At 38.4% G+C, this 25,998-nt stretch overlaps 3 protein-coding genes across 4 annotated transcripts in view; 2 read left to right on the top strand and 1 right to left on the bottom strand.

Annotated features, from left to right (window-relative positions):
• The first annotated feature begins 2,742 nt into the window (after nucleotides 1–2,742).
• LOC107593592 (serine/threonine-protein kinase DCLK3-like) lies at nucleotides 2,743–6,956 on the top strand. Its single transcript, XM_016283372.1, has 4 exons — nucleotides 2,743–3,497; nucleotides 5,058–5,190; nucleotides 5,398–5,565; nucleotides 5,881–6,956. The coding sequence occupies exons 1-4, from the start codon at nucleotides 2,910–2,912 to the stop codon at nucleotides 6,333–6,335; spliced, it is 1,344 nt and encodes a 447-aa protein (XP_016138858.1). The 5' UTR covers nucleotides 2,743–2,909; the 3' UTR covers nucleotides 6,336–6,956.
• A 3,806-nt stretch (nucleotides 6,957–10,762) lies between these two features.
• Nucleotides 10,763–21,549, top strand: LOC107593558 (cysteine and histidine-rich protein 1-like). Its single transcript, XM_016283323.1, has 3 exons — nucleotides 10,763–11,172; nucleotides 18,881–19,092; nucleotides 19,894–21,549. Exons 1-3 carry the CDS (start codon nucleotides 10,952–10,954, stop codon nucleotides 20,283–20,285), a joined length of 825 nt encoding a protein of 274 aa, XP_016138809.1. The 5' UTR covers nucleotides 10,763–10,951; the 3' UTR covers nucleotides 20,286–21,549.
• A 973-nt stretch (nucleotides 21,550–22,522) lies between these two features.
• arpp21 (cAMP-regulated phosphoprotein, 21) overlaps nucleotides 22,523–25,998 on the bottom strand; it is a 10,349-nt gene continuing 6,873 nt past the window's right edge. For both annotated transcript variants that reach the window (XM_016283321.1, XM_016283322.1), the window contains 8 exons: nucleotides 25,649–25,821; nucleotides 25,137–25,247; nucleotides 24,851–24,999; nucleotides 24,524–24,604; nucleotides 23,874–24,104; nucleotides 23,709–23,787; nucleotides 23,306–23,421; nucleotides 22,523–23,215 (listed from right to left, as the gene is read on the bottom strand). In XM_016283321.1, the coding sequence (XP_016138807.1) occupies nucleotides 23,000–23,215; nucleotides 23,306–23,421; nucleotides 23,709–23,787; nucleotides 23,874–24,104; nucleotides 24,524–24,604; nucleotides 24,851–24,999; nucleotides 25,137–25,247; nucleotides 25,649–25,821 (1,156 nt within the window). In that variant the 3' untranslated portion in view covers nucleotides 22,523–22,999. The remainder of the gene's footprint in view (nucleotides 23,216–23,305; nucleotides 23,422–23,708; nucleotides 23,788–23,873; nucleotides 24,105–24,523; nucleotides 24,605–24,850; nucleotides 25,000–25,136; nucleotides 25,248–25,648; nucleotides 25,822–25,998) is intronic.

The raw sequence follows: 25,998 nt of genomic DNA, 5'->3' as shown, positions 1-25,998 counted from the left end.
AGAAAGATGGTCATTTTTAGTTAAAAAAACCTTACAAAATACTTTAAGGTTTTCGTTCGTAGTGTTTGTAGTTATAGACTCAAGTGGCAAATCAAAGACAATTTGCACTTCACAGACTGTTATAAGTACTCTTCCTGCTCTCCCAGTTTTTCCCGTTGACTTTGGAAGCTTGTGTAATCCGTATTAACCAAACGATGTAAAATATAGGCCAGTTCTCTCAAAACAACTGGTGATATAACCTCATGTGTTGTATAACGCCACTTCTGGAATGATTGTAGAATATGCAGGTTTTCACCTTATACACTTGAACACACACTCATAAACTGAGTGGACTGTCACTGTGTCTAACCCAACACAAATGTGTGATTAAACACGGTATGCAGAGTTCATGTGTTTTGACATTTGACACAAACAGGTGGTGGAGAGAAACAGGGGAAAAGAGAGAGCAAGTGAGTGAGTGAGTGAGTGAGTGAGTGAGAGTGCAGTTTAGAGAAAGAGGTGAGATGTCAACCTCCTTTTAAAACATACAAAACACAGATCATGAAATCAAGGTAAACAAAGTCACAAAACCGGTCACAAATCCAAGCTCTATTACTACTAACTATAAATACATACATTTCATGTTGGCATGTCTGTTAGACTCTGGTCGGCAGCATTTAAAATCTTTTGCAGAGTCGGGAATTCAGCGTGGAGGTCTGCTAACTGTTAATAACTAATTTTAGTAAACAATAAAAATAAATATGCATAAAACAAAATATACTATACTTTTAAACAGAACAAAGGGTTTTATTATGTATTTGTGCAGTGTAAATCTACAATAAAGTGATGCAAAAATATAGTAACGTTAGGCTACTCACGTTTTGTAGTAACTTTAGTGTCCGATAATGAACGCAAATCGCTTACCGATGCAGGCCAACTCGACTTTTGTATTTATGCACAATTACACTAACTTGACTTGTAATCTATCTACATGACGTTCTGCTGGGCTAAATATTTCATTGTCCTTCCGATATTAAAATACAAACTCAATTTGCTACAAGTAGGCCTAAGTGAATGTCAGTAATGATTTTAATGGTTTTGCAAATATTAGCATCACAACAAAATAAGTAGGCTAGGCTACTACACGCATGTTTTGTCACTGTGTGAGGCGTAGAAACACCTGGTAAACTGATTCCGCGCGCCTCTCCTCCCCGCTACCCTCAAACACACACCGCCCTCTAATGGACATGTGGATTCAACCCAGATACACATTTACAGCCGTCCACACACAGCCAGCCAAGCGCACACATACACACAAAGCAGCGCTGCAGTAACCATGACAATACAGAGAGACCTGCAAACACAAAGTCTTGAGAAGTTTACATTAATTATACCTTTAACCAAAATAAAGAAGCCAACGAATAAAGGGGATAGAGTGGAATAGAATGTGTGCAGAAAAAAAGGATATCAAGGGATTTGGGAACAGCTGATTGATTATATTCAGTTTAATCAGTTTCTTTCATTACATCTGTACTAATTTCACTAGTAAAGGCAATCACTAAAATATTCACTAACAGATGTTAAGCTATGATCAACATCATATTCACATCACTTCAACGGTGGCAGAAATGTAAAAAAAAAAAAATTAAATATAGGCTAAATGTTATGCAATAGGCTAATATTAATAATAATACATTACATCTTAGAAGACAAAAAAAATAGGCCTAAAATAATCCTTGCGAATGTAGGTTTTTGTTAGCCTATATATTTTGTGTTTAAATATAGGCTAAATGTTATGCAATAGGCTAATATTAATAATAATACATTACATCTTAGAAGACAAAAAAATAGGCCTAAAATAATCCTTGCGAATGTAGGTTTTTGTTAGCCTATATATTTTGTGAGGGCCCTCACTACAGCGAAACACGAAAACCCCTCACTAATATAACCCCCCACCCCCTCTCTGTCTGTGTGTGTGTTTCAGTTCTCTGTGAGTTACCGGGGAGACGCTCCTGCAGCAGGATGCGGAGTATCCGGTAACGCGCTCGTAGCTCTTCCAAAAGATGCGGCTTCGCGATATCCCCGTGTTACCTCGTGTCTGATAGACGCTGATTGAATATTGGCTGGGTGCGCACTGTCCGGTTCAAAGCTTCACATTCAGCGCTGTTTTTTAAACTTTCACGAATCCTCACAGACATTGACAAGTTTCTTTAGAGGTGCGCGTTGATTTCATCATGGCTACAGACTTTTTAACCATTTTGTAAACCCGCCGGACATCTCTGGGACAGTATGGATAGTGAATCAGACTCATGGGTTTATAGATGCACAAATACTGAAGGAACTACGAGCAATGGAACAAAATGACACCGATGTGGAACCAGCGACCGGGGCGAGAGCCACCGAGACCCAGAGGGGGACTGACAGGTGAGTTTGAATGATTAATAAATAAATACATTCAATGAAATGGGGCAGTGACTGTAAAAGTTTAACTAGGCCAATTAACTAGTCTTCATTTGAAGCATATCCAGACTTTTTCTCGTAACGATTTATTTATCGAACCTATTTTATTTTGCCATTAAATGTATCCAGACAATGAATAAACTAAGTAAATAATATTATTTAATAATTTTAATATGCCATTAATAAAAAAAATTTTCACAGCATAAAAGACTTTCACAAATCAAAATTAAATAAAAAACTTCTTTCAATAGGGCTTTGTGCAAAGTAACAAGAACATAAATTAGGTTTACTAATTAATGCAGAAAGAAGATGAGAAGGAGATAAAGAAGGAGGAAGGAAAGAGAGATGCTGTTTACTGCCGGAGCTGTCGAGGCTGCGGCCCTCCTATACCTCCAATCAGAAGCAGTCAATGTTCTCAACCAGACAGGCCAAATAACCACAGTAATAAAAGTACTTCATCTCAGAACAACATGGAAAACACACAACAAAGGTCACTGAAAGCGGACAAGCATGTTGCCAATACAAAATCAAGCCCAGCTGTTCCTCAAAACCAGGATAAAGATCTTAATTTGGAGACAATAACGGAGCAGGACATAGTTGAGCAGAAAGACTTACACAGTAACTTACTGGCTGATGGGGCAGAAGTGTCGCTGGAGGACATTGAGCACTGCTATGACATGGGCCGTGTGGTAGGAGACGGGAACTTTGCGGTGGTCAGGGAGTGCCGTGTGAGAGGCCTGGCTGAAACGTTCGCAATGAAGATTGTGGACAACTCAAAGCTGCAGGGACGCGGTCACATGATTCAGAATGAGGTCGCTCTGCTGCGTAGTCTGGAACATCCTCGGCTCATCCAGCTGTTTCGTTCTCATCACACGGACACCCATGTTTACCTGCTGATGGAGCTGGTGACCGGTGGAGACCTGTTTGATGCTATCACTCAGAGCGGCAGGTTTACTGAGCCAAGTGCTGCATGCATGATCAGAGACATCAGTCAGGCTCTGGAATACATCCACAGCAAGAGCATCGCACACCGAGACATTAAACCTGAAAACCTACTGGTAAGAGTTACTCAAGATCAGTGTTATTTTAGTATTATTTAAATATATTTAATATTTTGAATTAGCTTTTTTTTAAATATATATTCTGTTTTTGTTTTAATTTTAGGAATTTAAAAATATATATTTACACATTGAATAAAACATGAAATATGGAAACAGATAGACTGAAATACTCCAATAAGCTTTCATTTATTTACAATTTTGAAAAATCTTTTTTTTGCAGTTTATAAATTGATTAAATTTTTATTTGTAATTTTAGTATTCAACTTAAAATCAACTTTCAGTTAATTGCTAAAGCAACAACATTTTAGTTTTTAAGTTAACATTTTTCATCTGTTATTTATATTTTATTTCAACTTTCAGTCACTGAAAATGATTTTTAATAGTTTGTTTTAACACTGCTTAACATTAACAACGCTAGAATACAATACAAAAAAGTTAAACTATTTAATAGACTACCACCATTTTTTATAAATTATAATAGAAACAAATTATATAATATTAATACTAAATACGAGAAAAATGACAAACTAGTTAAAAACATGAGAATCGGATAGGCAAGCGGTGAATCGTTGCAGGTAGCTACACAAGGAATCGGTGAATCATTAATAACGTACATAGTATAGGAACAGGGAATCGGGAGTGTGTTCACTTTCATAAAACATCCAAACAAATCAATGAAATGAACTTGATCTGACTTTCCAACACTACATATGAGAGCAAACGGTTTAAGATTAACCTATTTATTAGAATCAGACTTTTCGACGAGAAGGATTGGTTGGTGAGCACATGCCATTATTCCCTCAACTCTCACAGAGAGTGGATACCACCTTTTTCTTCAACGCGGATATGGGTGAGACTTCCGGTTCATTAGCCGCGGTAAATAACCAGGAGAATAACAACGTGCAGTAACCGGTAAAACTGTTTGCACTACAAATCAGTGTGTTCATAATTAAGAGAATACATTAAAATAATATGATGAGACACACCAACTTTCAATATCAAGCAGCAAAACGAATTGTTTTGTTCAGCTAAAAATAGCTGGACGGAGTGGACGCAGATGAAACCGGAAGCCAGACCCATAGAATTTACAAATAGCCGCGCCCATTTTTACTACAAGAAAAAGGTGGATAAAAGCAGCGATGTAAAGTTTGTTCGCGCTACAGCGCCACTCGTTGGAACAAGTAGCTCATTACCTCAAAAAACCTGCAGTACTTTGCAACCAGCTACTTTATTCATCATTTTGAAAATTGGACATGCATTTTAAAAGAAGTATAATATAATATTTAGCTCATATTATATCTCTTTTTTGTTTCTTTAGGTACAGCGTCATGGCAATGGATGCTTGAATCTGAAGTTGGCTGATTTTGGATTAGCCATGGTGGTAATGGAGCCAGTGTAACAGCGCCACTCGTTGGAACAAGTAGCTCATTACCTCAAAAAACCTGCAGTACTTTGCAACCAGCTACTTTATTCATCATTTTGAAAATTGGACATGCATTTTAAAAGAAGTATAATATAATATTTAGCTCATATTATATCTCTTTTTTGTTTCTTTAGGTACAGCGTCATGACAATGGATGCTTGAATCTGAAGTTGGCTGATTTTGGATTAGCCATGGTGGTAATGGAGCCAGTGTTCACTGTCTGTGGCACACCTACATATGTTGCTCCAGAGATACTTGCTGAGATAGGTAAAGTCTGTACATTTAGATGAGCTGGGACTGGTTGGACACAAAAAACCCAAGCTACAGTTTGTAAATGTAGGCCATTTGTAAATTCTCTGTCCAAAATCTCAAACGCTAAGGTTTAAAACTATTAGTAACATGATCTGACACTAATATTTGACATGATATTTCAAGTATTCAGCTATGCATATGTATATGTCTATGTATGAACAGGTTACGGTGTTGGAGTAGACGTTTGGGCGATGGGTGTCATACTGTTTGTCCTGCTGAGCGGGTTTCCTCCGTTCTGCAGTCCAGATCGTAATCAAGAGGAACTATTCCGTCTCATCCAGAAAGGAGAAGTCCACTTTCTGTCCCCTTACTGGGATAATGTATCTGAGGGTGAGATACTGAACTCCAGCATTTGACCCCCATACAAAACATTTGATTTAAGTGTTAGAGCAATCAAAAAAGTAAAGTCTATCATCATTTACTCAATCCTATGTTGTTTTTAAACTCGTATGGCATACTTTCTTTCAAGAAGCTCCATTACAGTTTGCACCCAAGTCATTACAATTTGTGCGCTTTATTCAACGGTGGAGTAAATGAGAGAATTTTCATTTTTGGTTGAACTATTCCGTTTAACCCTTCATATATTCTCTAATTTAGATGCTGTAATCTAGAAATATGATAAGTGCTGATGTCTGTGTTTTCCAGGGGCTAAAGCTCTAGTCAGGGCTTTGCTGGAGGTCAACCCGAAAATGCGTTTGACAGCTAGTCAAACCCTGCAGCACGACTGGCTTCAGCATGCAACAGCACAAAAAGACCATAAGGGGGCGATAAAAGCCACTGGCTCCACGGCTGAGAGGCGCAACCAGCAGAAACTGAGTAGACAGGTGGAAAGTGGTGAAAATAAGAGTGATTCTAGCAAACCAGAAATGTTGGCAGAGAAATGTCATGCAGCACAAATTTACGAGAACATACTAAATAATAATAATTATGAACCAGATATTAACATGCATGACAGAGACCAGCAAATTCAAGAGATTCATAACATGACAAGCAATCAACAAAATGCAGAAGACACCACCACGAACAAGCAATATACCACAGATCAGCACAAACCTGAGAAACCAGCACAGCAAGAAGACACTGACACAAAACAAGAGTGACCTGCTGAGAAATTAGTTAGTTAGCGGGCAGTGAAGACCGGAGAAGCCGCAGCATAAACAAGTGACTAGAAGAAACCAATGATATATGAAAAGACTAAAAGAGTCAGAACTAAACAAGCCATGTAAAACATAAAGTTATGAACACCTGAGAAAAAAGAAAAAACATAAACAAAATACTCCATAGTAAATAACATCTAGTGTCTTCTCATACTCTCAAACCTACACGTATACTCTTAGCACTGATTCTGACTGAGAATTCACTGTTTTTATCCTGATCACCAGGCCCTGGTGAAATCTGCACTCATTATGGAGGGAAATCTGCTGAATGAGTGTAAATATGGTTAAATGTATTCAAAAGCGCTTATAGTGCACTCTTCTTGGCAGCTTAATGTATAATCCAATATTTAAAAAACAAATTTGAATTTCAGAATTCTGTATAAATTCTGTGTGTGCTTACAGGTCACTAATGAAATGATCTGGGGCATTTAAGTAACAATTATTACGAGACATTATTTACTGACTACAGGCAGTAGTAAGGACAATTTATGTTGTATTGTTGTTTTTGTATGTAAAAACCTCTGATTATTCTGTATTTCATCTTAATCTGTGTTATTTTAAAAGAAAGGCATTTCATTTTTAATATGTATCGGTCAAGCTTGGCCTCTGCCAATGTTTGTGGGAATGTTAGTTGGGTTGACTAACTAGTAATAAGCTAAAAAGTTGTTTTGCAAATCAGAGGTCTTTTTGAGACATTTTGAGTACTGTATAAATGTTAAATGTTTTAGACTGTAGGCTAAGACAATTAATGTTTATTAGCTGTTCGGTTACACGTTTCTATAATTTGGTGAGTAAAATAATGTTGTTATGATAAAAATGTTTATTTTCTTACTTCTGTTCACCTTTTGTTTTAACACTTACCATTTTTGAGATATCAAGTTGTTCAGAGTAATTATTAATGAATAAAGCCTTTGTCCTTGTCAGGTGGCTTCAGTCTTTCAACCTTCATTGTGGTATGTCTCAAAACAAGCCCAAAGTTGTGAAATGTGCTATTTTAAGTGTACTACAGTTGTAATGTGCAAATAACAAATTATTAACTCAGCTTCATTACTAATAATTTTGTATTACATTGCTGTATGCATATTATAAGTAATATTTTTTAGTATCCAGTCCAGTAATCAGGAAGACACATACAAACACACTCCCATCCCATCCCCCCAGTGAAACACACAGCTCATTCAAACTGGGCAGTCAAGACTGACAGCTGTCTTGACCAAACTAGTCCATCATAGACCTCGACATTTGATTGGCTGAGGCCGTTTCCCCTCCCCCCGGGGCTCGCTCTAGTTTCCGGTCAAAATAAAATGAAAAGGAATAAATTTAAATAAATTTAAAAAACACACTTTACGTTTTTCAAACCTACATACCAAATCAAATAATTTATTCAGGTCTTGCATTTACTATTCTGTCAAGTACGATAATTTTGAATGATGCCCCACGATGACGTTGCCATTTTGTCGCATATGAGGGGTGTTAGGGGATTTTGACCAAGGTATGAAAAGGATTTGTCATCTATTAATCTTACTTTAAAATATAATCACCACGACAATAATACGACAAACTAGCACAGTAAAATAGAAAATAACTGTACTAACAAAACCAAGCATCCCACTATCCAAATAACAAAAGTTTTTGGTCACCTTTCTCTTAAAAAAAGCTTCAGCCATGACCCGCAGGAGGCCGATGCGCATGCGCAACGCATAGCTCTTTAAATATCCCCAGTCATCTGATGAAGCACAACATGTGCTGCAGCCAATCAGACAGCGCGAAAGAGAAGGGCAGAACGGCCTTCATTACTAGTGGCGACGCATTCACTGACAGATCAATAACGGTCGACGGTATTCGCCTGATCTTCACCCCGCTCCGAGTAAACCGAGCTCGGATAGGCGGAATCAGAGAGGGACAGGCAACCAGGGGGAGAGGAGGAGACACACAGGAAAAAAACAAAGATGGCAGTGTAGATTAAGAGAAGGACTATCGAAGAGACTCTGCAGTAAACATAACTTTTAGGCTTTCGGGCGAACCCGGATCGTGTCGGAGAGGTTCGGTTGTGATCGGAAGGTGGACCGGAGAGGAAGAGCCCGGCTGGGTCGCGGAGAGTCGCTGTGCGCGTGCTGTCACGGCGGATAACGGCACTAAACAACAGCCTGTTGTTTTGTTCAGTCTTAGCTGTTTTTTTCTCCCTCTGCACAAGCTGAGAGCTGAAGCTTAACGTTACCTGAGATCTATCCAAAAAAAATACAGGCATCCATGCACGCAAAACCGCAGTAAAACACAGATGAATTTCTATCCACTGTCCAAGGGGGTTATAATTGTGAATCTTGTTGCCATTGTGATTGTTTGTCTATTTCTAAACCATATAGGTGATTACACAATGTCTGTGACTCATAATGTGTGATTAAATGTCGAATAAAATGCTTATTCACACATTTGCCATTTCAGGTACATGTTTTTTTATTTTTTAAAGAGCTGGTATGAAGTTATATTTTGAGTTACACTCATACTGACCTGAGCAGCGTTTTTTTTGCCTTCAATGGCAAACATAATAATTAGGGTGGTCACATGACCTGTTTAACCCAATCACTGCTGGCCTCTCTTGATCACCCCTCCCCCAAATATGCACCCCCATATAATCCCTCTGAAGCCACAGGCCTCTCATGCTTTCACACACTTTGTTGTGGTGTTTGCATACCCTTGTTAACATTTTGTGTCCATTTATTAATCTAATGTGTTTGGATAATTGAATAAATCCACAATACAGTGGTCTTTTTGTTTGAGCATGTGTCAATGTGATGATTGCGGCACTGACAGGCCTATATTGAAACTAGAGAGGAAGTTTTAGACATACAAATGAAACAGTGCATGAGATACACCGACATCCTCTCACACTAACCCCTAAAAGTAGCATGTGATTCAGGGAGGATGTGTCACACTGCTCATGCCATGTAATCCGTTTATTACTGAATCAGGGTTTGAATCCCATCAAATGAGGCGAACATGTGCACACCCTGAAGCAAAACAAACAAGCCAGGAAGAACTCAAATCAGCTGCTCACTGAATTAATCAAACACAGACTTGACATTGCAGTTTACCTCTTGTGATATAGATCAGCTGGTGAATTAGTAACAGCTTGCTAACAGTTATTCAAAGGAAACTTTGAATTAATCATGAAACTAGAATAGTCAGTGTAATTGTAGTTAACTAAAACTAAATATATTAAAATAATTTCTGTTAATTGAAGCTAAAATATATTTTTTAATATGAAAAATTAAATGAAATTTAGAATATTTGTGTTGGTGACTAAAATCAAATAAGTTGAAGTATTAAAATGACTAAAACTAACATTAAAATAAATCTAAATAGAAATATTTTTTAAAACAAAAACTAATGAAAATGACTAAAACTTTAAGTAAAATAAAAACCCAAAGTATAAAAAAGCTAATTTAAAATAAAAGCTGTTTTTTAATTGAGTTGTGGTATAAAATGGAGGAAGTATTGTATTAATTAACAAATTATGTTTTTGTTATATGTATTTTACATTGTCCTTGTTACATGTTGCATGTACTTACTATAACAGTAAATTAAGCATAATTACATCCAAGTAACCCTAAACCAAAGCCTAATCCTATGGTAAGTACAAGCTGTTAATTGATATTACTCAGTACTTCAAAGTGTAATTACACTGTAACAAGGACACCTTAAAATAAAGTATAAACTGAAATTGCTATGTTAGACCCAAATGAGATAAAAGCAATTGACGACTGTTAAGAGTTCATTTTTATGCAAGGAATGAAAGGTTTTGAAACTGATTTCGTAATAACTCTCTCTTACCATGAATAGGTCTTTTTTTTATTATTCATAATTATTATTCTTTTTCCTATTAAGATCCACTTAAGCAAAAGTGCTAAGCATTTTCTCTGTGCTGAAATGCTCTGCACATACTGTTAATTTCATTAAAAAAAACAACAGAAAAAAATCTTGATCATCTTTGGGATCTTTATGGAAGTGTATTCAGAGCAGAAGGCACCACACACTGGGGGAACAGCCCAAGGTTTGACAAGCACTTTTTACATTATGTTTTAATTTATTTTGATTATACTTCGTTGTGTTCAGGAATAATAATTACCTTATTACCTCACAGTGACTTGGCACCCAGTAGGCTTCACTGATGTGTAAATGTGGACGTCTGTGTTGATGCATTTCATTAGTGACGTCACAAAGTTTTCATAGTATGTAATGCTTCTAAGTAAAATGTCTTTGCTTGTGATATGATCTTTTTAAAGATGAACATGCTGTCATTGCCACATTACATTCAAGCAGTTGTACAGAGGCAGCAAAATTGAGGTTCCTTATTTCTCCTTAAATCATTCAGGAAACTACTACTTTGTGTCTTTTTGGGGAACATTAGGAAATTCCATCATAACAAGAACAGTACATTTATTAAAAACACGCTCCTTGAGAAGAACACATACATTGTGTTTAGTGTAAAAACGCTTTGTGAAAATGTTACAGCTCTGTGAAGATGTGCTCTCATTTCACAGTGTACAAATGGGCACCTGATGTGCGCAGGCTGCTTCATCCACCTGCTTGCTGACGCGCGTCTAAAAGAGGAGCAGGCCACATGTCCCAACTGCCGCTGTGAGATCAGTAAGAGTCTGTGTTGCAGGAACCTGGCAGTGGAGAAAGCCGTGAGTGAACTGCCCTCTGAGTGCAGCTACTGCCTCAAACAGTTCCCTCGCTCCAGCCTGGACCGCCATCAAACAGAGGAGTGCCAGGACAGGTACTGTTGCACCAGTTCACAAAACAGACCCCCGAATCAGCCAGATTATGTACAACACATATGTAAAGCCATAGGGGTGAATTCACTAAATAGCTGTGCCACTCTGTTTGTAATTCATTCATTTTCAGCACAACACGCCACCTTTAAGTGTACATTCGTATTGCTATGGATTGTGCTATATTCCAAAAGACTTTTTAACCTAAAAGCCAGTGCTAAATAAAGTTTGCATAAAATGGAAATTGCAACCATTTTTCTTAACTTTTATGACGTTTATCCAAATGACACAGCTTCTCAAATGAGAAACAAATATAGGGACTTGAATTTGTCCATCGGGAATTGATTAGACCGTTGCCGTTTGCTCATTTTTGCGATCGTTTCTTGTGAGTGACTGGTTGCTAGAGTGGAAGGATTGAAACTCATCTGGCCAGTGGACAACCGTTTTTGTCCAGCCCTTGTGCTGGTGTTTGTCATCATGGGAGAGGAGATGTCTTTGCAAGGCAACGGGAATGTTAATGTTTTTGATTAAAGATTATGAAGATGCATGGCTTTTCAAAGAAAAAAATGTTCAATCTTTTATAAATACTACAAAATTGTCAATTTTGATTTCATGGTGATAAAATGTTGTGCTATTACAACTTGCAAAAAGCAGTCAACATTTTGTTTAAAAGTGAAGTTTGTGTCTGTTTTAGTGAAATGTAATGAAAATAAATTTACAACTGAACTTTATAAGTGATGCAACCGGGAACAAGTCCAGACATGATTACAAGCACACATTTAGCATTGTAAAAATATTTTTTTTAGAAGATGCTTTTTAAGCTAGAATTTTTCGAGTGATTTGACATTACTAAGATGGCCATGGAGTCATTGAGATTTTGGTGCAAATATGTAATTGCAATCAGTGGTGACAATTCGTTTAAATTTAGTAAATTCCTCATCTAGTCATAAAGACATGTAAATATATTCATTTGGCTTGGACTATACAAGTCTCATACACTCACTCAGAAAATAAAAGTCTCTTCAAAATTTGATATAACTGTAATATTAATTATAAACAGGGCTTGAAAAAAAAAATTTGATCGGTTCACTCCGAGCAGAATCTATATTTTTTAAGTTTCTGTTCCTGCATTCCTCTGTATTATTACCTTACTGAAACTGGTTCGAGAAGAAGAAATACCGGTTAATAACATTATTTTTTTTAAATATTTTTCTTTGTCTATAATAGGCTAATAATAATAATAATAATGAAGTACAGCGTTTTCTTTACTCAAAAAAAAAATCTAGTATCGTAACCCACTGTGCTTAGTCATGGCCAATAGGCTACAGCATCAAAAAATATTTTTCTTTGTCTATAATAGGCTAATAATAATAATAATAATGAAGTACAGCGTTTTCTTTACTCAAAAAAAAAAAATCTAGTATCGTAACCCACTGTGCTTAGTCATGGCCAATAGGCTACAGCATCATCTTTTCTAGATTTTGGCCAAATGTAGGCTACTAAACAAAAGAAAAAATCTATTAACAATTTAAAGACATTAAAGTATTTTTTAAGATTAAAAATGTAAAAAAAAAACCCCGCTACTAGTAGTCTATAATATTGCTTTTTGAGAGTAAAAAATAACACTGAAGTCGCGTAGGCTAGGCTCACGTCGCATTTTATTATTAAATTCAGAAATAATGTAGGCTAAAATGCCGGTAAAGCAAAATGTTTACAAACATTATAAACACCGTTATTAGTTTCTCTCCACAACACATTCTCTAAAGTTAAGGCTATGCGTTTAGGCTATAAAAAATTAAATCCAAAAACAAATGAATTTAAGGTGAAACTGATGCCTACCTCTCAAAACAAAAAACCCCGCTACTAGTAGTCTATAATATTGCTTTTTGAGAGTAAAAAATAACACTGAAGTCGCGTAGGCTAGGCTCACGTCGCATTTTATTATTAAATTCAGAAATAATGTAGGCTAAAATGCCGGTAAAGCAAAATGTTTACAAACATTATAAACACCGTTATTAGTTTCTCTCCACAACACATTCTCTAAAGTTAAGGCTATGCGTTTAGGCTATAAAAAATTAAATCCAAAAACAAATGAATTTAAGGTGAAACTGATGCCTACCTCTCTCATTCGGCACAAATCCAAATGTTTACATATTCGCGACATATCTGGATGCTAAAATATTATTTATTATAGGCTCGGCTTTGTACAGTCATGGCCAAAAGTTTTGGCAGTGACATAAATTTTGTGTTTTGCAAAGTTTGCTGCTTAAGCTGTTGTGGTGTTCATTCACATTGTTTCTAGATTATTGTATAGAGTGATCAGATGCATTTTAAATAATTGCTAAAAGCTTCATTGGCCAAAAAATGAACTTTTTGAACAGCAACGTAAAACATCATCCTTCACATCGGCTATATCAGCACAGTGAGGCGGTGGTCATGCTGAACGCAACAGATTGTACAACGGAGCAGTGCAACTTTTTATACATTTCTGTATTTTATTTTGATAATGAACAGGCTGCAATGTCGCAAAAATATGTTGTGTCTGCATGTGTGTGAGGCGCCAGAGTGATATGGTCATACAAGCAAGACGTCATTCAAAACTTTTGCAAAATAAACTGTAAAATAAATAAAACTGTAAAGCTTTTGTAAAATAAAGAAAACTACTTTCTGCCGTCTAGTTTTCCTTTCCGAGAACTTTGGATCGCCACAATGAACCGAAATTTAGCACATTTTTTTTCTTTCGTTTTGTTAATCTGTCAATGATTTAAGTGAAAAATATTTTATGTATATGCCTATATGTTCCTTTTTATGTAAGCCTATCATTTTATTCTGTTTTCTCCATTCACAGAAGCGCTACAGGTGCGTGTGATCTGTTACACTATCCTCGGATAAACTCTAAAGGCCGGGGCACACCAAGCCAACTTCAAAGAACTAGCGGCGACGAAAGCCGACGGTGTTGTCGCCTCGCGTCGGCAGCGTCTGGACAAAAAGCTGTGCTCGAACACACCGCACAGACTACACCTGACTGCAAACTAAAGCCAAGTTCACACTACACGACTTTAAACGCTGGCAGATCGCTGTGCTGTTCAGACTACATGACTCGATTGTCTGTCTTGAAGTCGTTGTGGTGTTCACACTACGCGACACTACATAAATGATCCGCAACAGGGGTTCACACACTACACAAGCTGACAACAACTCTGTCACCCAACGACTCTATCCCGTCCCCAAACCACGTTTTATCACGAAAACACACACGAGAAGTTGAACGGGAATGACACGAAACAGCAAGTGAAACAGGAGTTGTTTATTTTAAAATGAACATCGGGAAGAAATTAGTGCTGCAAGCTGTTTGCGTGATGAAAAAAATCGCTCCATTTCTTGTGTCCAAACTTTTCTTAAAGCTGTGTTGCTGCTGCAGTTTTTCTTCCACTGACCTTAACTCATGCCTTGCACTCTCATTGGCTGTAGCTCGTCACGACACCTGACACCACGTGATGTTGAGTCGGCCGACCGGTCCAGTTATGTTAAGTTCACACTACAGGATTTTAAGCCCGATTTGCAAGTTAACGAGCTCACTGACAGGTCGGGCTGTGATCGGGGGAAAATCAGCGGGTGATCGCGCTCGGCAATCTTTATGTGTGAACTACTCAATGACGCATCAAAGAGGCGCGCTGATGCGTCGCCGACAGCAAACAAATATCTAGCATGCTAAATATCTGGACCGGTCGGCCGACTCGACATCATGTGGTGTCAGGTGTTGTGACGAGCTACAGCCAATGAGAGAGCAAGGCATGGGTTGAGGTCACTGGAAGAAAAACAACTGCAGCAACATGGCTTAACCCTCTATGGGATATCGTCATTTATAAATGACACTAAGAAAACTGCATTTAAAGTACAATATTAATGTTCAACCAACAAAATTTTATTTTGGTGATGTCAAATAACATCCCCTTCAACCAGTAAAATTTAAATTTATTAGCCATGTGCTTCACATTTTTGGTAAATAGTCGTTGTGGTGTTCACACTACGCGACACTACATAAATGATCCGCAACAGGGGTTCACACACTACACAAGCTGACAACAACTCTGTCACCCAACGACTCTATTTCGTCCCCAAACCACGTTTTATCACGAAAACACACACGAGAAGTTGAACGGGAATGACACGAAACAGCAAGTGAAACAGGAGTTGTTTATTTTAAAACGAACATCGGGAAGAAATTAGTGCTGCAAGCTGTTTGCGTGATGAAAAAAATCGCTCCATTTCTTGTGTCCAAACTTTTCTTAAAGCTGTGTTGCTGCTGCAGTTTTTCTTCCACTGACCTTAACTCATGCCTTGCACTCTCATTGGCTGTAGCTCGTCACGACACCTGACACCACGTGATGTTGAGTCGGCCGACCGGTCCAGTTATGTTAAGTTCACACTACAGGATTTTAAGCCCGATTTGCAAGTTAACGAGCTCACTGACAGGTCGGGCTGTGATCGGGGGAAAATCAGCGGGTGATCGCGCTCGGCAATCTTTATGTGTGAACTACTCAATGACGCATCAAAGAGGCGCGCTGATGCGTCGCCGACAGCAAACAAATATCTAGCATGCTAAATATCTGGACCGGTCGGCCGACTCGACATCATGTGGTGTCAGGTGTTGTGACGAGCTACAGCCAATGAGAGAGCAAGGCATGGGTTGAGGTCACTGGAAGAAAAACAACTGCAGCAACATGGCTTAACCCTCTATGGGATATCGTCATTTATAAATGACACTAAGAAAACTGCATTTAAAGTACAATATTAATGTTCAACCAACAAAATTTTATTTTGGTGATGTCAAATAACATCCCCTTCAACCAGTAAAATTTAAATTTATTAGCCATGTGCTTCACATTTTTGGTAAATAAGTAGTAAAGGAGACATTAGCACATGTTAGGTCACATGCTTTCAAGGCTCCATAGTGAGCTCATTTTAGATTATAAAATACATATAAATTCAAGTTATAAAAAATATAATTGCACATCCAAATGTGTTTTCTAAGGTTTTTTGTTATTTTTAATGCACTTATATAAAAACAACAACTCGGAGATCAACAAATCTGAGCGTCATGCATAACTGACAAAGTCCTATTATGTGATGCATATTTTGTGTAGCTGGCACTATTGACCAGCATTGGCGGCAGTATAATAGCCTTTATGCATGTGTTTTAGGTTAATTTTTGGAAGATGGAGCGACAAATCTGTACTTACTTCAGAAAGTATTGATGATAGTGATATGAGTGCATCAGAAAATCATGTTGTAGTAATAAAACAAGTTGTTGAGGACCAAGGAGGATAGAAGCAATGAGGGTGAGGGCAGTGATGAAGAATAGGTTGTTGTGGAAGTCAGGCATTTGGGTACATTATTGTATGCCAGTTTGAAAGATGTGATCCATCCATACAACAACCAGAGGTCAGGAAAGATGCCAATGTCTATTGGCATTACTATACTGACAGGCAGCAATGCTTCAATGATGACTGCACAAGTCAACATCTACTTATGTGTGGGTTGTGTGGGGTACCCTGAAAAAGAAGAGTCTTGTTGACTTTCACTGGCAGTGAAATCGCATCCGAATTTGTGTCAAGCTTTAGACATCTTCACGCGCGAGTTCCAAATCAAATATAGCAGCACAAGAAAAAAAATGTAATGTTCATAAAGATTTTTAATGTTTTTTGAAACCAAGACCTTTTCACTTCTTTTCAGATAGTGAAAAAGCATTTTATTGTGTGTGAAGTTTCAGACAATTTGCCAAAAATAATTTACCCTAATAGGATAAAGTCAGTTATAAATGACGGATTCTTAAAAAAAAGGTCAAACGACTTAAAGACAATCAAGTCATGTAGTCTGAACAGCACAGCGATCTGCCGACGTTTAAAGTTGTGTAGTGTGAACTTAGCCATATTTAGCATGCTAGATATTTATTTGCCGTTGGCGACGCGTCAGCGAGCCTCTTTGATGCGTCGTTGAGTTATTCATACATAAAGATTGCCGAGCGCCCGATCACCCCTGATTTCCCCCGATCACAGCCCGACCTGTCGGCAAGCTGGTTAATGTGCAAATCGGGCTTAAAATCCTGTAGTGTGAACTGGACATAACATGTGCTTTCTGCGCCTGCGTGAGAGGAATTAGCTGTCCATATCAGCAGCTTTTAATACTATATGTTTGTCATTCAAAAGGAGAAACTGAAACAAAGATATACGAGATAAATGCAGATATATGAAACGTAAACAAAGCAGCACTTGCTTACCATTTTGAATATCAGTTGTAGATAACTTTATTCATTTTAAGCGGCTCATGTTGTTATGATAATATTAACATATTGGAATACTTGTAACATTAGAACAGTCTTCTGTTTTTGCCGCCCTCATTTACTTACTCGTTTTCATCACTTTCGCTTTAATTCTCTGCCACTGACTCGTTCGCGAAACAAGGCATTCAATCAGAGTTCTCACTTTCCCCGACGCTGATTCAAACTCCCACCGACATGTGGAACACACCAAACAAACTAGCACGACAGACGCGCGCCGACGGCCCGACGAGAGTCGTGTGGTGTGTCCCGGCGTTACCAGCTCTGCCATTGCTCTGCCATTGCGACTTACCTATGATGAGTTCACAGCTGAGCACGGGCAATCAATCGCTGGATGCGTGTGTGGAACACACCAAACAAACTAGCACGACAGACGCGCGCCGACGGCCCGACGAGAGTCGTGTGGTGTGTCCCGGCGTTACGCCGGTGCTCTGCCATTGCGACTTACCTATGATGAGTTCACAGCTGAGCACGGGCAATCAATCGCTGGATGCGTCAGTGTCACATTTGCAGGCCATAGCCTACTACTTGAATTCCTGATTGGTTGACAGCAAATTTCAAATATTACATGGAACGATAAAATAACGTTATTAACAGGTTAATGGCCATTTTTCGATTTTATTCGGAACTATAAAATTTTATTTAGTTTCTGTTTCTGTTCCTGTCAAAATTTTGTTTGTTTTCGTTCCTTGAACCGGTTCAGAGCCCTGATTTATAAAACATTTATAATTATATAATATACAAATATTTAAGTCGAGTCAATTTTATTTGTATAGTGCTTTTCACAATACACATTTACAGAAAATCGTGATGTTATGTTTATAATATTTTAATATTTTCATGCCTTAGGGCTCATTTACACCAAGGACAATAACTATAACGATAAAGATATAGTTTTAAAAATCATTTTAAATGTAAAAGAATAAGTCCACACCACAACTGCAATGATAATATTGTTGGAAGCCAATCAGAATCCATCCTGCTTTAAAAAGCTCAAGCAGTGGCAAATAACTGCTAACTCACACAACTGTAGCGAACTTATAATAAACCGAACTTTAATGTGAGCTGGTGTGGATACTGATATAGTTATTGTTCTTGGTGTGGATGGGCCTTTATAGTCACATTTAGCAGATTAGAGCTGGGTGTTAATATATTTTACATTTTGCAATGATGTAAACAATCAAGCATTTGAGATATGATAATATAGTACATATCACTTTATGTGAGTGTACTATATGGATGTGTGTAGTTGGATAAGTTTATGAGTGATAATATAGTTTTCACAAATGATTTACTTGATTCAATGCTTATTCATTTTATACTTTATCTTTAGAGATGATGGTTGGTAATTTCTTTATTTCTATTGGAAATAGAGTGACGCAGTGCAAGTACAAGCGGATTGGCTGCCCGTGGCAGGGCCCATTCCATGAGCTCAGCGCTCATGAGGCAGAGTGTTCCCACCCATCTAAAACCGGCATGGAGCTGATGGGCATCCTGGACGAGATGGACCAGAGCCATCGCAGAGAGCTACAGCTCTACAGCAGCATCTTCAGCCTGCTGTGCTTTGAGAAGATCGGTTTTACAGGTACATAAAAACCTTAAAGGAAATAGTTCACCCAAAAATTAAAATTTGCTGAAAATGCACTCACCCTCAGGCCATTCAAGGTGTAGATGAGTTTATTTCTTCATTACATCAGATTTGGAGAAATTCAGCATTACACTATTTGTTTGCCAGTGGATCCTCTGTAGTGAATGGGTGCCGTCAGAATGGGAGTTCAAACAGCTGATAAAAACATGACTCCAGTCTATCAATCAATGTCTTGTGAAGTGAAAAGCTGTGTTTGTAATATATTCATCATTAAGATGGTTTTTAATTTCAAAACTAAAATACTCCATCATAATCCATGATATTGCTTTCTCCAGTTAAAAAGGTTGTCTCAGCTGAACCAGGAGATTCAGAAATATGCATAGATCAAGCACGATTTATAAGCCAATGTCTTGATGGATGTATTACAAACACACAGATTTTTACTTCACAATACATTTATTGATTACTTGTGGATTATTGTGATGTTTTTATCAGCTGTTTGGACTCTCAAACTGACGGCACCCATTCACTGCAGAGGATCCATTGGTAAGTAATGGTGTAATGCTGAATTTCTCCAAATCTGTTCTGATGAAGAAACTCATCGACATCTTGGATAGCCTGAGGGGGAAGTACATTTTCAGCAAATTTAAATTTTTGGGTGAACTATTCTTGTTTGGGTTCTTTAACATGCTTCTAGAACTTGAATATTATTCAGCTACAGGAAAATTGCTTGATTTAAAGCACAGAAATCTGGGCTGAAGTAAGCTAATAACCTAAACGTATTCGTCTTTGCTCCAGAGGTGCAGTTCCGGCCGTACCGCACGGACGACTTCATCACGCGACTGTACTATGAGACGCCGCGCTTCACAGTGCTAAACCAGACCTGGGTGCTGAAGGCACGGATCAACGACTCAGAGCGCAACCCCAACCTGTCCTGCAAACGCACGCTCTCCTTCCAGCTCATCCTGAAGAGCAAAGTGAACTCTGCACTGGAGTGCTCTTTCCTGCTCCTGAAGGGCCCATACGATGATGTGAAAATCAAACCTGTCATCCAGCACCACGTCTTCTCCAACGACGCCAACGAAACCGAGTACGCCCTGCTTCCCATCAACGACAGCGTGGAGTGCAACAAGCTGCTGGCTGCCAAAAACATCAACCTCCGCCTCTTCATCTTTCAGATCCAGAAATAGAGGCACGAGATGATGGGGATGAAGAAACGGATCAGACGACAGTAGGAGGAAGAGGGGATGGTGTGAACAAAGAAGCAGCAAAGAGGGGAGACGAGCACCCCTGAACCACAGATACCTCTACGGGAGCAAAATAAGGATGAATACGACCCATCAGTACTGCAGTAGATCGTTTGTTTGTGTGTGAGTGTGTGTTGTTGCTGGTTAGCTTTCGGACCCTCTACAGACAAAAAAAAGTCAACAGTCTCACCCAACACCCTGCTGATGTCTCATTGGCAGAGCGGGACAAGCCTGAATGAACAACACCAAGAGTCTGGGACTGTATTTGTGTGTTTTTTGGGCCTGTTTGTATGGATGTTAGTCAGTAAAGACCAATAAGATGAATGATATAAGGAACAAGGCTGAGCGAGTGCTAGAGATAGAGACCGGTGTAGTGCAACCAATCATTCAGGCAGCGTTCAACTCTGCGTTTGTGTGTTTTCACGCAGTTTTCAGACCTTCCTCTCAAGGCTTTCCCACACAGACACTGCGGCGCAGCGGCCGCAACTGCTTTAAGTGTATTTTTGTATGTGAAGGTGGCCATTTTCATTGAAGCGCTGCAGTACAGTTAAGCTGAACAAAATGGCTGCCGAACCCACAACCCGAAAAATGCGATTTGCATGTTTTTAGTTTTTCAGTGTGCTCTCTGGAACGCACAGTTTTAGTTGCGTAGCATCATAGCCTTGTAATCTAACTTAAGTTTGACCTTAACACATTTATTTAAGAACCTGTGAATCTTGCCTCCCCCCCTCCCCCTCAGTGAATGGTTTTCCTGATTATCTTGTCCTGTTTAACCCCCCTGGTTTGTGAACACAGGTACATTTCTCACTTCATGATGTCATCGGGTTATAGATATTTATATTTATTGCTTTTATTTAACCTGGATTAATTAATGAGGTAACAGACATTTCTCACTCACTCACTGCGAGACTGGAAAGATCTGATTTTGAGCCATTGTTACAGACTTCTTCCACCCTCATCCACACACGCACACACAAAGCTGGGGGCTACAAAAGAGCCAATGGGGTAATCGGATCTCAGTTCGGATGAAAGCGGCTGTGATTTAGTTTTGACACTTGAATTCATGAACGACAGAACAACAAACAGTTTAGCTGATCTGGCAGAGACTGTCACTTCTGATTGGAGGAGTTTATTTTAAACTGTTTCTGCATTTAAAAGCTTTTAATTCTCACTCTGGCTGTATATGTGCCTTTCTATTAAAGCTCATTTAAACTTGTTCTTGTAAACTTGTAAAAATTCTTTCTTGACTGCTTGTTGACAAACACTTATTTTACACTCTGATAAATGCATGTTTAAAACCGTAATTTACTATAGGTCAACATATATTGTAATGTGGGTAACAAACCACGTGCTTTTTGTTTTAAGGGACAATTCACCCCCCAAAAATAAAGTTATGTCCACATTTACTCACCCTCGTGTTGTTCCACACCTGACTTTTTCATCTGTGGGACACAATAGGGTAATTTTGGCTGTCCGAATGAATCAAACTGAATCGCAAACAATTTCAGTTCTAGTCCAGTTTTGAACAGTTGATAGAAAACACATGTCTGCCGAAATATGGATAATGATTATCGAAGGTACCTTCATTGTCAGGCCAGGTTTTATCAGTTTCACTGCTGCTGCTAGCGACTTCTCTACGATCCTTAACAGGGGCGTAGCCGTCATTTCAGAAGTGAGGGGGACAGAAATGTTATATATATATATATATATTTTTTTTTAATCTATATTTATTCACATCAGCTCTTGAAAACCTCTATGCGAACACAGTTGCCCGAGAAAAACTGCGGGGGACGAATTTACGTGATATTAAAAGTGGGGGGGACACGTCCCCCGCGTCATCTACGCCCCTGATCCTTAATTCACCTGATAAATAGCGATGTCCGATTTGCGGATGAATCGTTCTGATTCGGATCTTTTCAATAAAACTATTTATTCTGTCTGAAAGATTCACGATTAATTTGAAATGAATGCTTTGTTATTGTAGTGCTCTCTTATAAGCAACAGAGGGCGTTATAGTGAGTTCTTATCAAATCTACATCTTAATCGTAAAATGTTACATTTTCCTGAATGTCTGAAAAGGCCAACGTCAATGTAAAATCAACACCCCAATAAAACGCCTGAGAACATCAGCTGACCCCATAATGAATGCGAGTAAAACATACAAGTAGACATCAAACAAATTACCATTTAAAAGTACATATATTTAAGAAATGCCACTTAGATATTGTCCAGTCTGGTCAAATGTTACATCCTAATAAAATTCTGTAAAACAAACAAACAAACCAAAATTTCTTTTAAAACGGTTGACACTGTTTTGATAACGGAAAACACTGAATCTAGTTTCATTCCCAATTTATGTAATATAGCCCTCTATAAACAAGATAAATATAGTATTACATACCATTCAAATATAACATTTTATCCATATTAAGCAAAACAAGTAATAATATAAATAGTATAAATTATGCTCTAATAGCAATTTAAACATGATGCTATTGATGTCCATGTAAAGTAAAATTCAAACGTGTTTTTGACAAAGTAGAAAAGGTTGAATCTGAAGGATTCTATCATCAGACTGTAGAGAACAATTGTGTGGCTACAAATACTGAATGCATATGATGAATTCATAATAACACTATATGTGAACACAGTGTCTTTTAGTACCAGCACTGGTTCTGATTAACGCTACAGCCATTTTTGCAGCTACTTTGGAAGGAGACCCCCATCATATTGAGTGGTGGAGGGGAAGAAGGGGCCAAAGAGCTGCAGTATACTTGAACTCCAGCTGGGGGCACCAAACACTGTGTCTGCCCCCCTTGTCCTGACACCAGCATTGCAGGATAGGACTGTTGTTGTTGCTGCTGCTGTGGTATCTTGTTACAAGAGAAAAAGCACATATACATACATTTTATAATTCAGAACGACATTTCCTGTAGTTATTTGTATTTTTTTTGCATCAGTACCTGATAGGAGGATACGGATGGGTAAGGTCCCACAATGCCTTGCTGTGTTTGGGGTAGAATCTGACTTCCCATCATGCCAGGGCAGCCTTGTTGGTTTGACATGACAGGCGAGTATACTGTTATAAAAAATATGGACAAGTATGTGTGAGATTTGATTAATTGTATAGTGACAATGGACTCGAAATGAAAAAGTAATACCACATATGCTAAAGGTTATTTATTCATGCATTTTTATGCATGAACAAACAACACTTGAACCAATCATATGAGAGCTGAAGTGAATAGCAGGAAAAGAGACCGGTTCACTGTGAGACCAGTGCCACCATCTCTTACAGTGTAACGGCCCCCTCCCCTACTACTGTGAGACTCAGGCGTAAGGGATCCAGAGGGGCTTCACGTGTACCTGTTTGTGTGTTGTAACTGGCTGCTGTGTATTGTTGAGATGCACTGGGGCACTGAACAGGGTAACTGTACACTGAAACCTAAGAGGGGAGACCAGAGTTGACTCATAATTAGACACATAGTATGACATTACCTCGTATCTCATTACTCATTAATGATGAAGTACCTGGCTGCTCTGCTGACTCAGAGGGGGCGGGGCTGTGGGAGGAGCCAGTGTCATTCCAGGGGTTATGTAACTGTCTGAATGGTGAGAGGGAGCGTAACTGTGGTGGGGCGGAGCATAGCTGTGTGTGGGTGGAGCTCCTTGCATGTAGAAAGAGGATATATCTGGAAGATCCCCTGATGACGACTGGCGACTCAAGGTCATGTGACCAAACTTAGCAGTAATGTCTTCCCTCTAAGAATAAAAAAAAAGGCTTGTCATGTACAAGTTTTTTTTTTTTTATGTTTTAAAAATAAGTTTCTTATGCTCATTAGGGCTGCATTTATTTGATCAAAAATACAGTAAAAACTGTAATATTGTGAAATATTACAATTTAAATAACTTTTATATTTTAATATATTTTAGAATGTAATTTATTCCTGTGATGGCAAAGCTAAATTTTCAGCATCATTATTTTCAGGATTCTTTAATGAATAGAAAGATTAAAATAACATTGTTTATTAAAAACATAAATCTTTTACAACATTATAAATGCCTTCACTGTCACTTTGGATCAGTTTAATGCATCCTTGAAACTTTTGAATGGTGGTCTATATACTAGATATTTTATACAAGTCATAATATAAATAATATTAATACTTAGTCTCACTCACAGTCTGTTCTATTGGGTGTTGCTGGGAGGTAGAGAGGTTTAACTGCTGAGGTGGAAGGTATGTCACAGAGGAGTATTGAACCTAAACCAGAAATTAAAGGGCAGATTGTGAATATTGTTGATAAAGATGGAAAATAAAATCCTAGCTAAAATCAATATTTTAGCATCTGTTCTACAGGAATAGAAACTGTATGTTTCTGTAATACGGACTCTTTATAATGTGCAGAATGAGAAATTATATTTGCTAAAGATTACATTTAAAAATCAGATAAGCAAAATGGTATTGATATATTACGCACCACTAGTCTCCATTATATGTTTTATTTACCTGTGGGACACCATGGCTTGCTACTGGCTGCTGCTGAGGTGGAGGGGGCGGGGCTTGTGACTGTACTGGATTAAGCTGATTACACGGCTTCTGACTTACTGGTGGGTTGTAAACAGCTGGAGTTCCATCAGGATTTAGAAATGGCTGCCCTAAAGGACATATCCATAGTTGGATGAGAAAGATTATGTGGCGTGTAGCCTTACAGTCATTTTGAACCAATGAGTCAGCTTCTACTCAGGGAATTGCGAGTGTGTACTGTTGTGTGGGAGAGTGTATGTGCGTGTACCTGTATGTGGATTCAATAAGATGCTCCCAGGAGGTATTGATGACTCAGCAGGCACGATAATGTAAGCAGGGCTGTTGTTGGGTGGAGCGTATGATAGAGCTGAGTCGGACACTGGTAGATCGATCCGACAGAAACAATGGCAGGTCAGAAACATTATGAGGGATTCTGCACTATTTCTAGGTCACTAATCAAATAAGGATAATTGTGACATTGATCATGAGACTCAAATCATGCTGGAGAGCAGCCTCAGGTTGGATTTCATGCAACTCGAGTGCCACTGTCATTAAAACAAAAAAGCATTTGGTGTATTTTTTTTACATTCTGTAAAACATTTTAATTTAATGCTAATAAATATAATTTGATTTGTGTTAAATTTGAGAGGAGTATAAATTAAAAGCTTTTTCATTAGACTTCTAAACCCCGCTCTAAATAACTAGCTCTCAGGTTAACACACAGATTGTCTTTGTGGCATTTTTAACTTTTTTTCATGATGGCTGGTGTTATTTTTGCACCTGGTTTGCGGAGTTTGGAGTTGCTGTCTGAACGAGTGTGTGCAGATTTAGAGGTCCATGTCGGGCTGTCAGAATCTGTGCTGCTCCAAGGTCGAGGGTCATTCCAATGAGAGTCCAGCTCAAAGCTGCTCTGCCTGCTGCCGGACAGCCGACCCGAACCATCCCCGTTACCCCTGTTGGGACGGCAGAAACATGTTTTGTGCCTACTTTTTGCTAGAAGACCTCCCTTTCATATTAAATAGATTTCAAAATGTAAGTTGCTTTCAGTTTTCACATTTTCTTAGCACAAAAATGAGAAGAGAAGCAATATTGGTGTTGTGTGTGTGTGTGTGGGGGGGGGGGGGGGGGGG

The sequence above is a fragment of the Sinocyclocheilus grahami genome, unplaced genomic scaffold (assembly GCF_001515645.1).
Source record: "Sinocyclocheilus grahami isolate Dianchi unplaced genomic scaffold, SAMN03320097.WGS_v1.1 scaffold173.1, whole genome shotgun sequence".
Taxonomy (NCBI): Eukaryota; Metazoa; Chordata; class Actinopteri; order Cypriniformes; family Cyprinidae; genus Sinocyclocheilus; species Sinocyclocheilus grahami.
This window is presented reverse-complemented; position numbering and strand designations above follow the sequence as displayed.

What these genes read in the sequence shown, in the direction of transcription:
- LOC107593558 (XM_016283323.1), top strand. Translation starts at nt 10,952, where the DNA reads ATGTGCGCAGGCTGCTTCATCCACCTGCTTGCTGACGCGCGTCTAAAA. An exon ending in ACAGAGGAGTGCCAGGACAG is followed by an intron (nt 11,173 to 18,880) that starts GTACTGTTGCAC and finishes TATTGGAAATAG; the next exon opens with AGTGACGCAGTGCAAGTACA. An exon ending in TGAGAAGATCGGTTTTACAG is followed by an intron (nt 19,093 to 19,893) that starts GTACATAAAAAC and finishes TCTTTGCTCCAG; the next exon opens with AGGTGCAGTTCCGGCCGTAC.
- LOC107593592 (XM_016283372.1), top strand. Translation starts at nt 2,910, where the DNA reads ATGGAAAACACACAACAAAGGTCACTGAAAGCGGACAAGCATGTTGCC. An exon ending in TTAAACCTGAAAACCTACTG is followed by an intron (nt 3,498 to 5,057) that starts GTAAGAGTTACT and finishes TTGTTTCTTTAG; the next exon opens with GTACAGCGTCATGACAATGG. An exon ending in AGAGATACTTGCTGAGATAG is followed by an intron (nt 5,191 to 5,397) that starts GTAAAGTCTGTA and finishes ATGTATGAACAG; the next exon opens with GTTACGGTGTTGGAGTAGAC.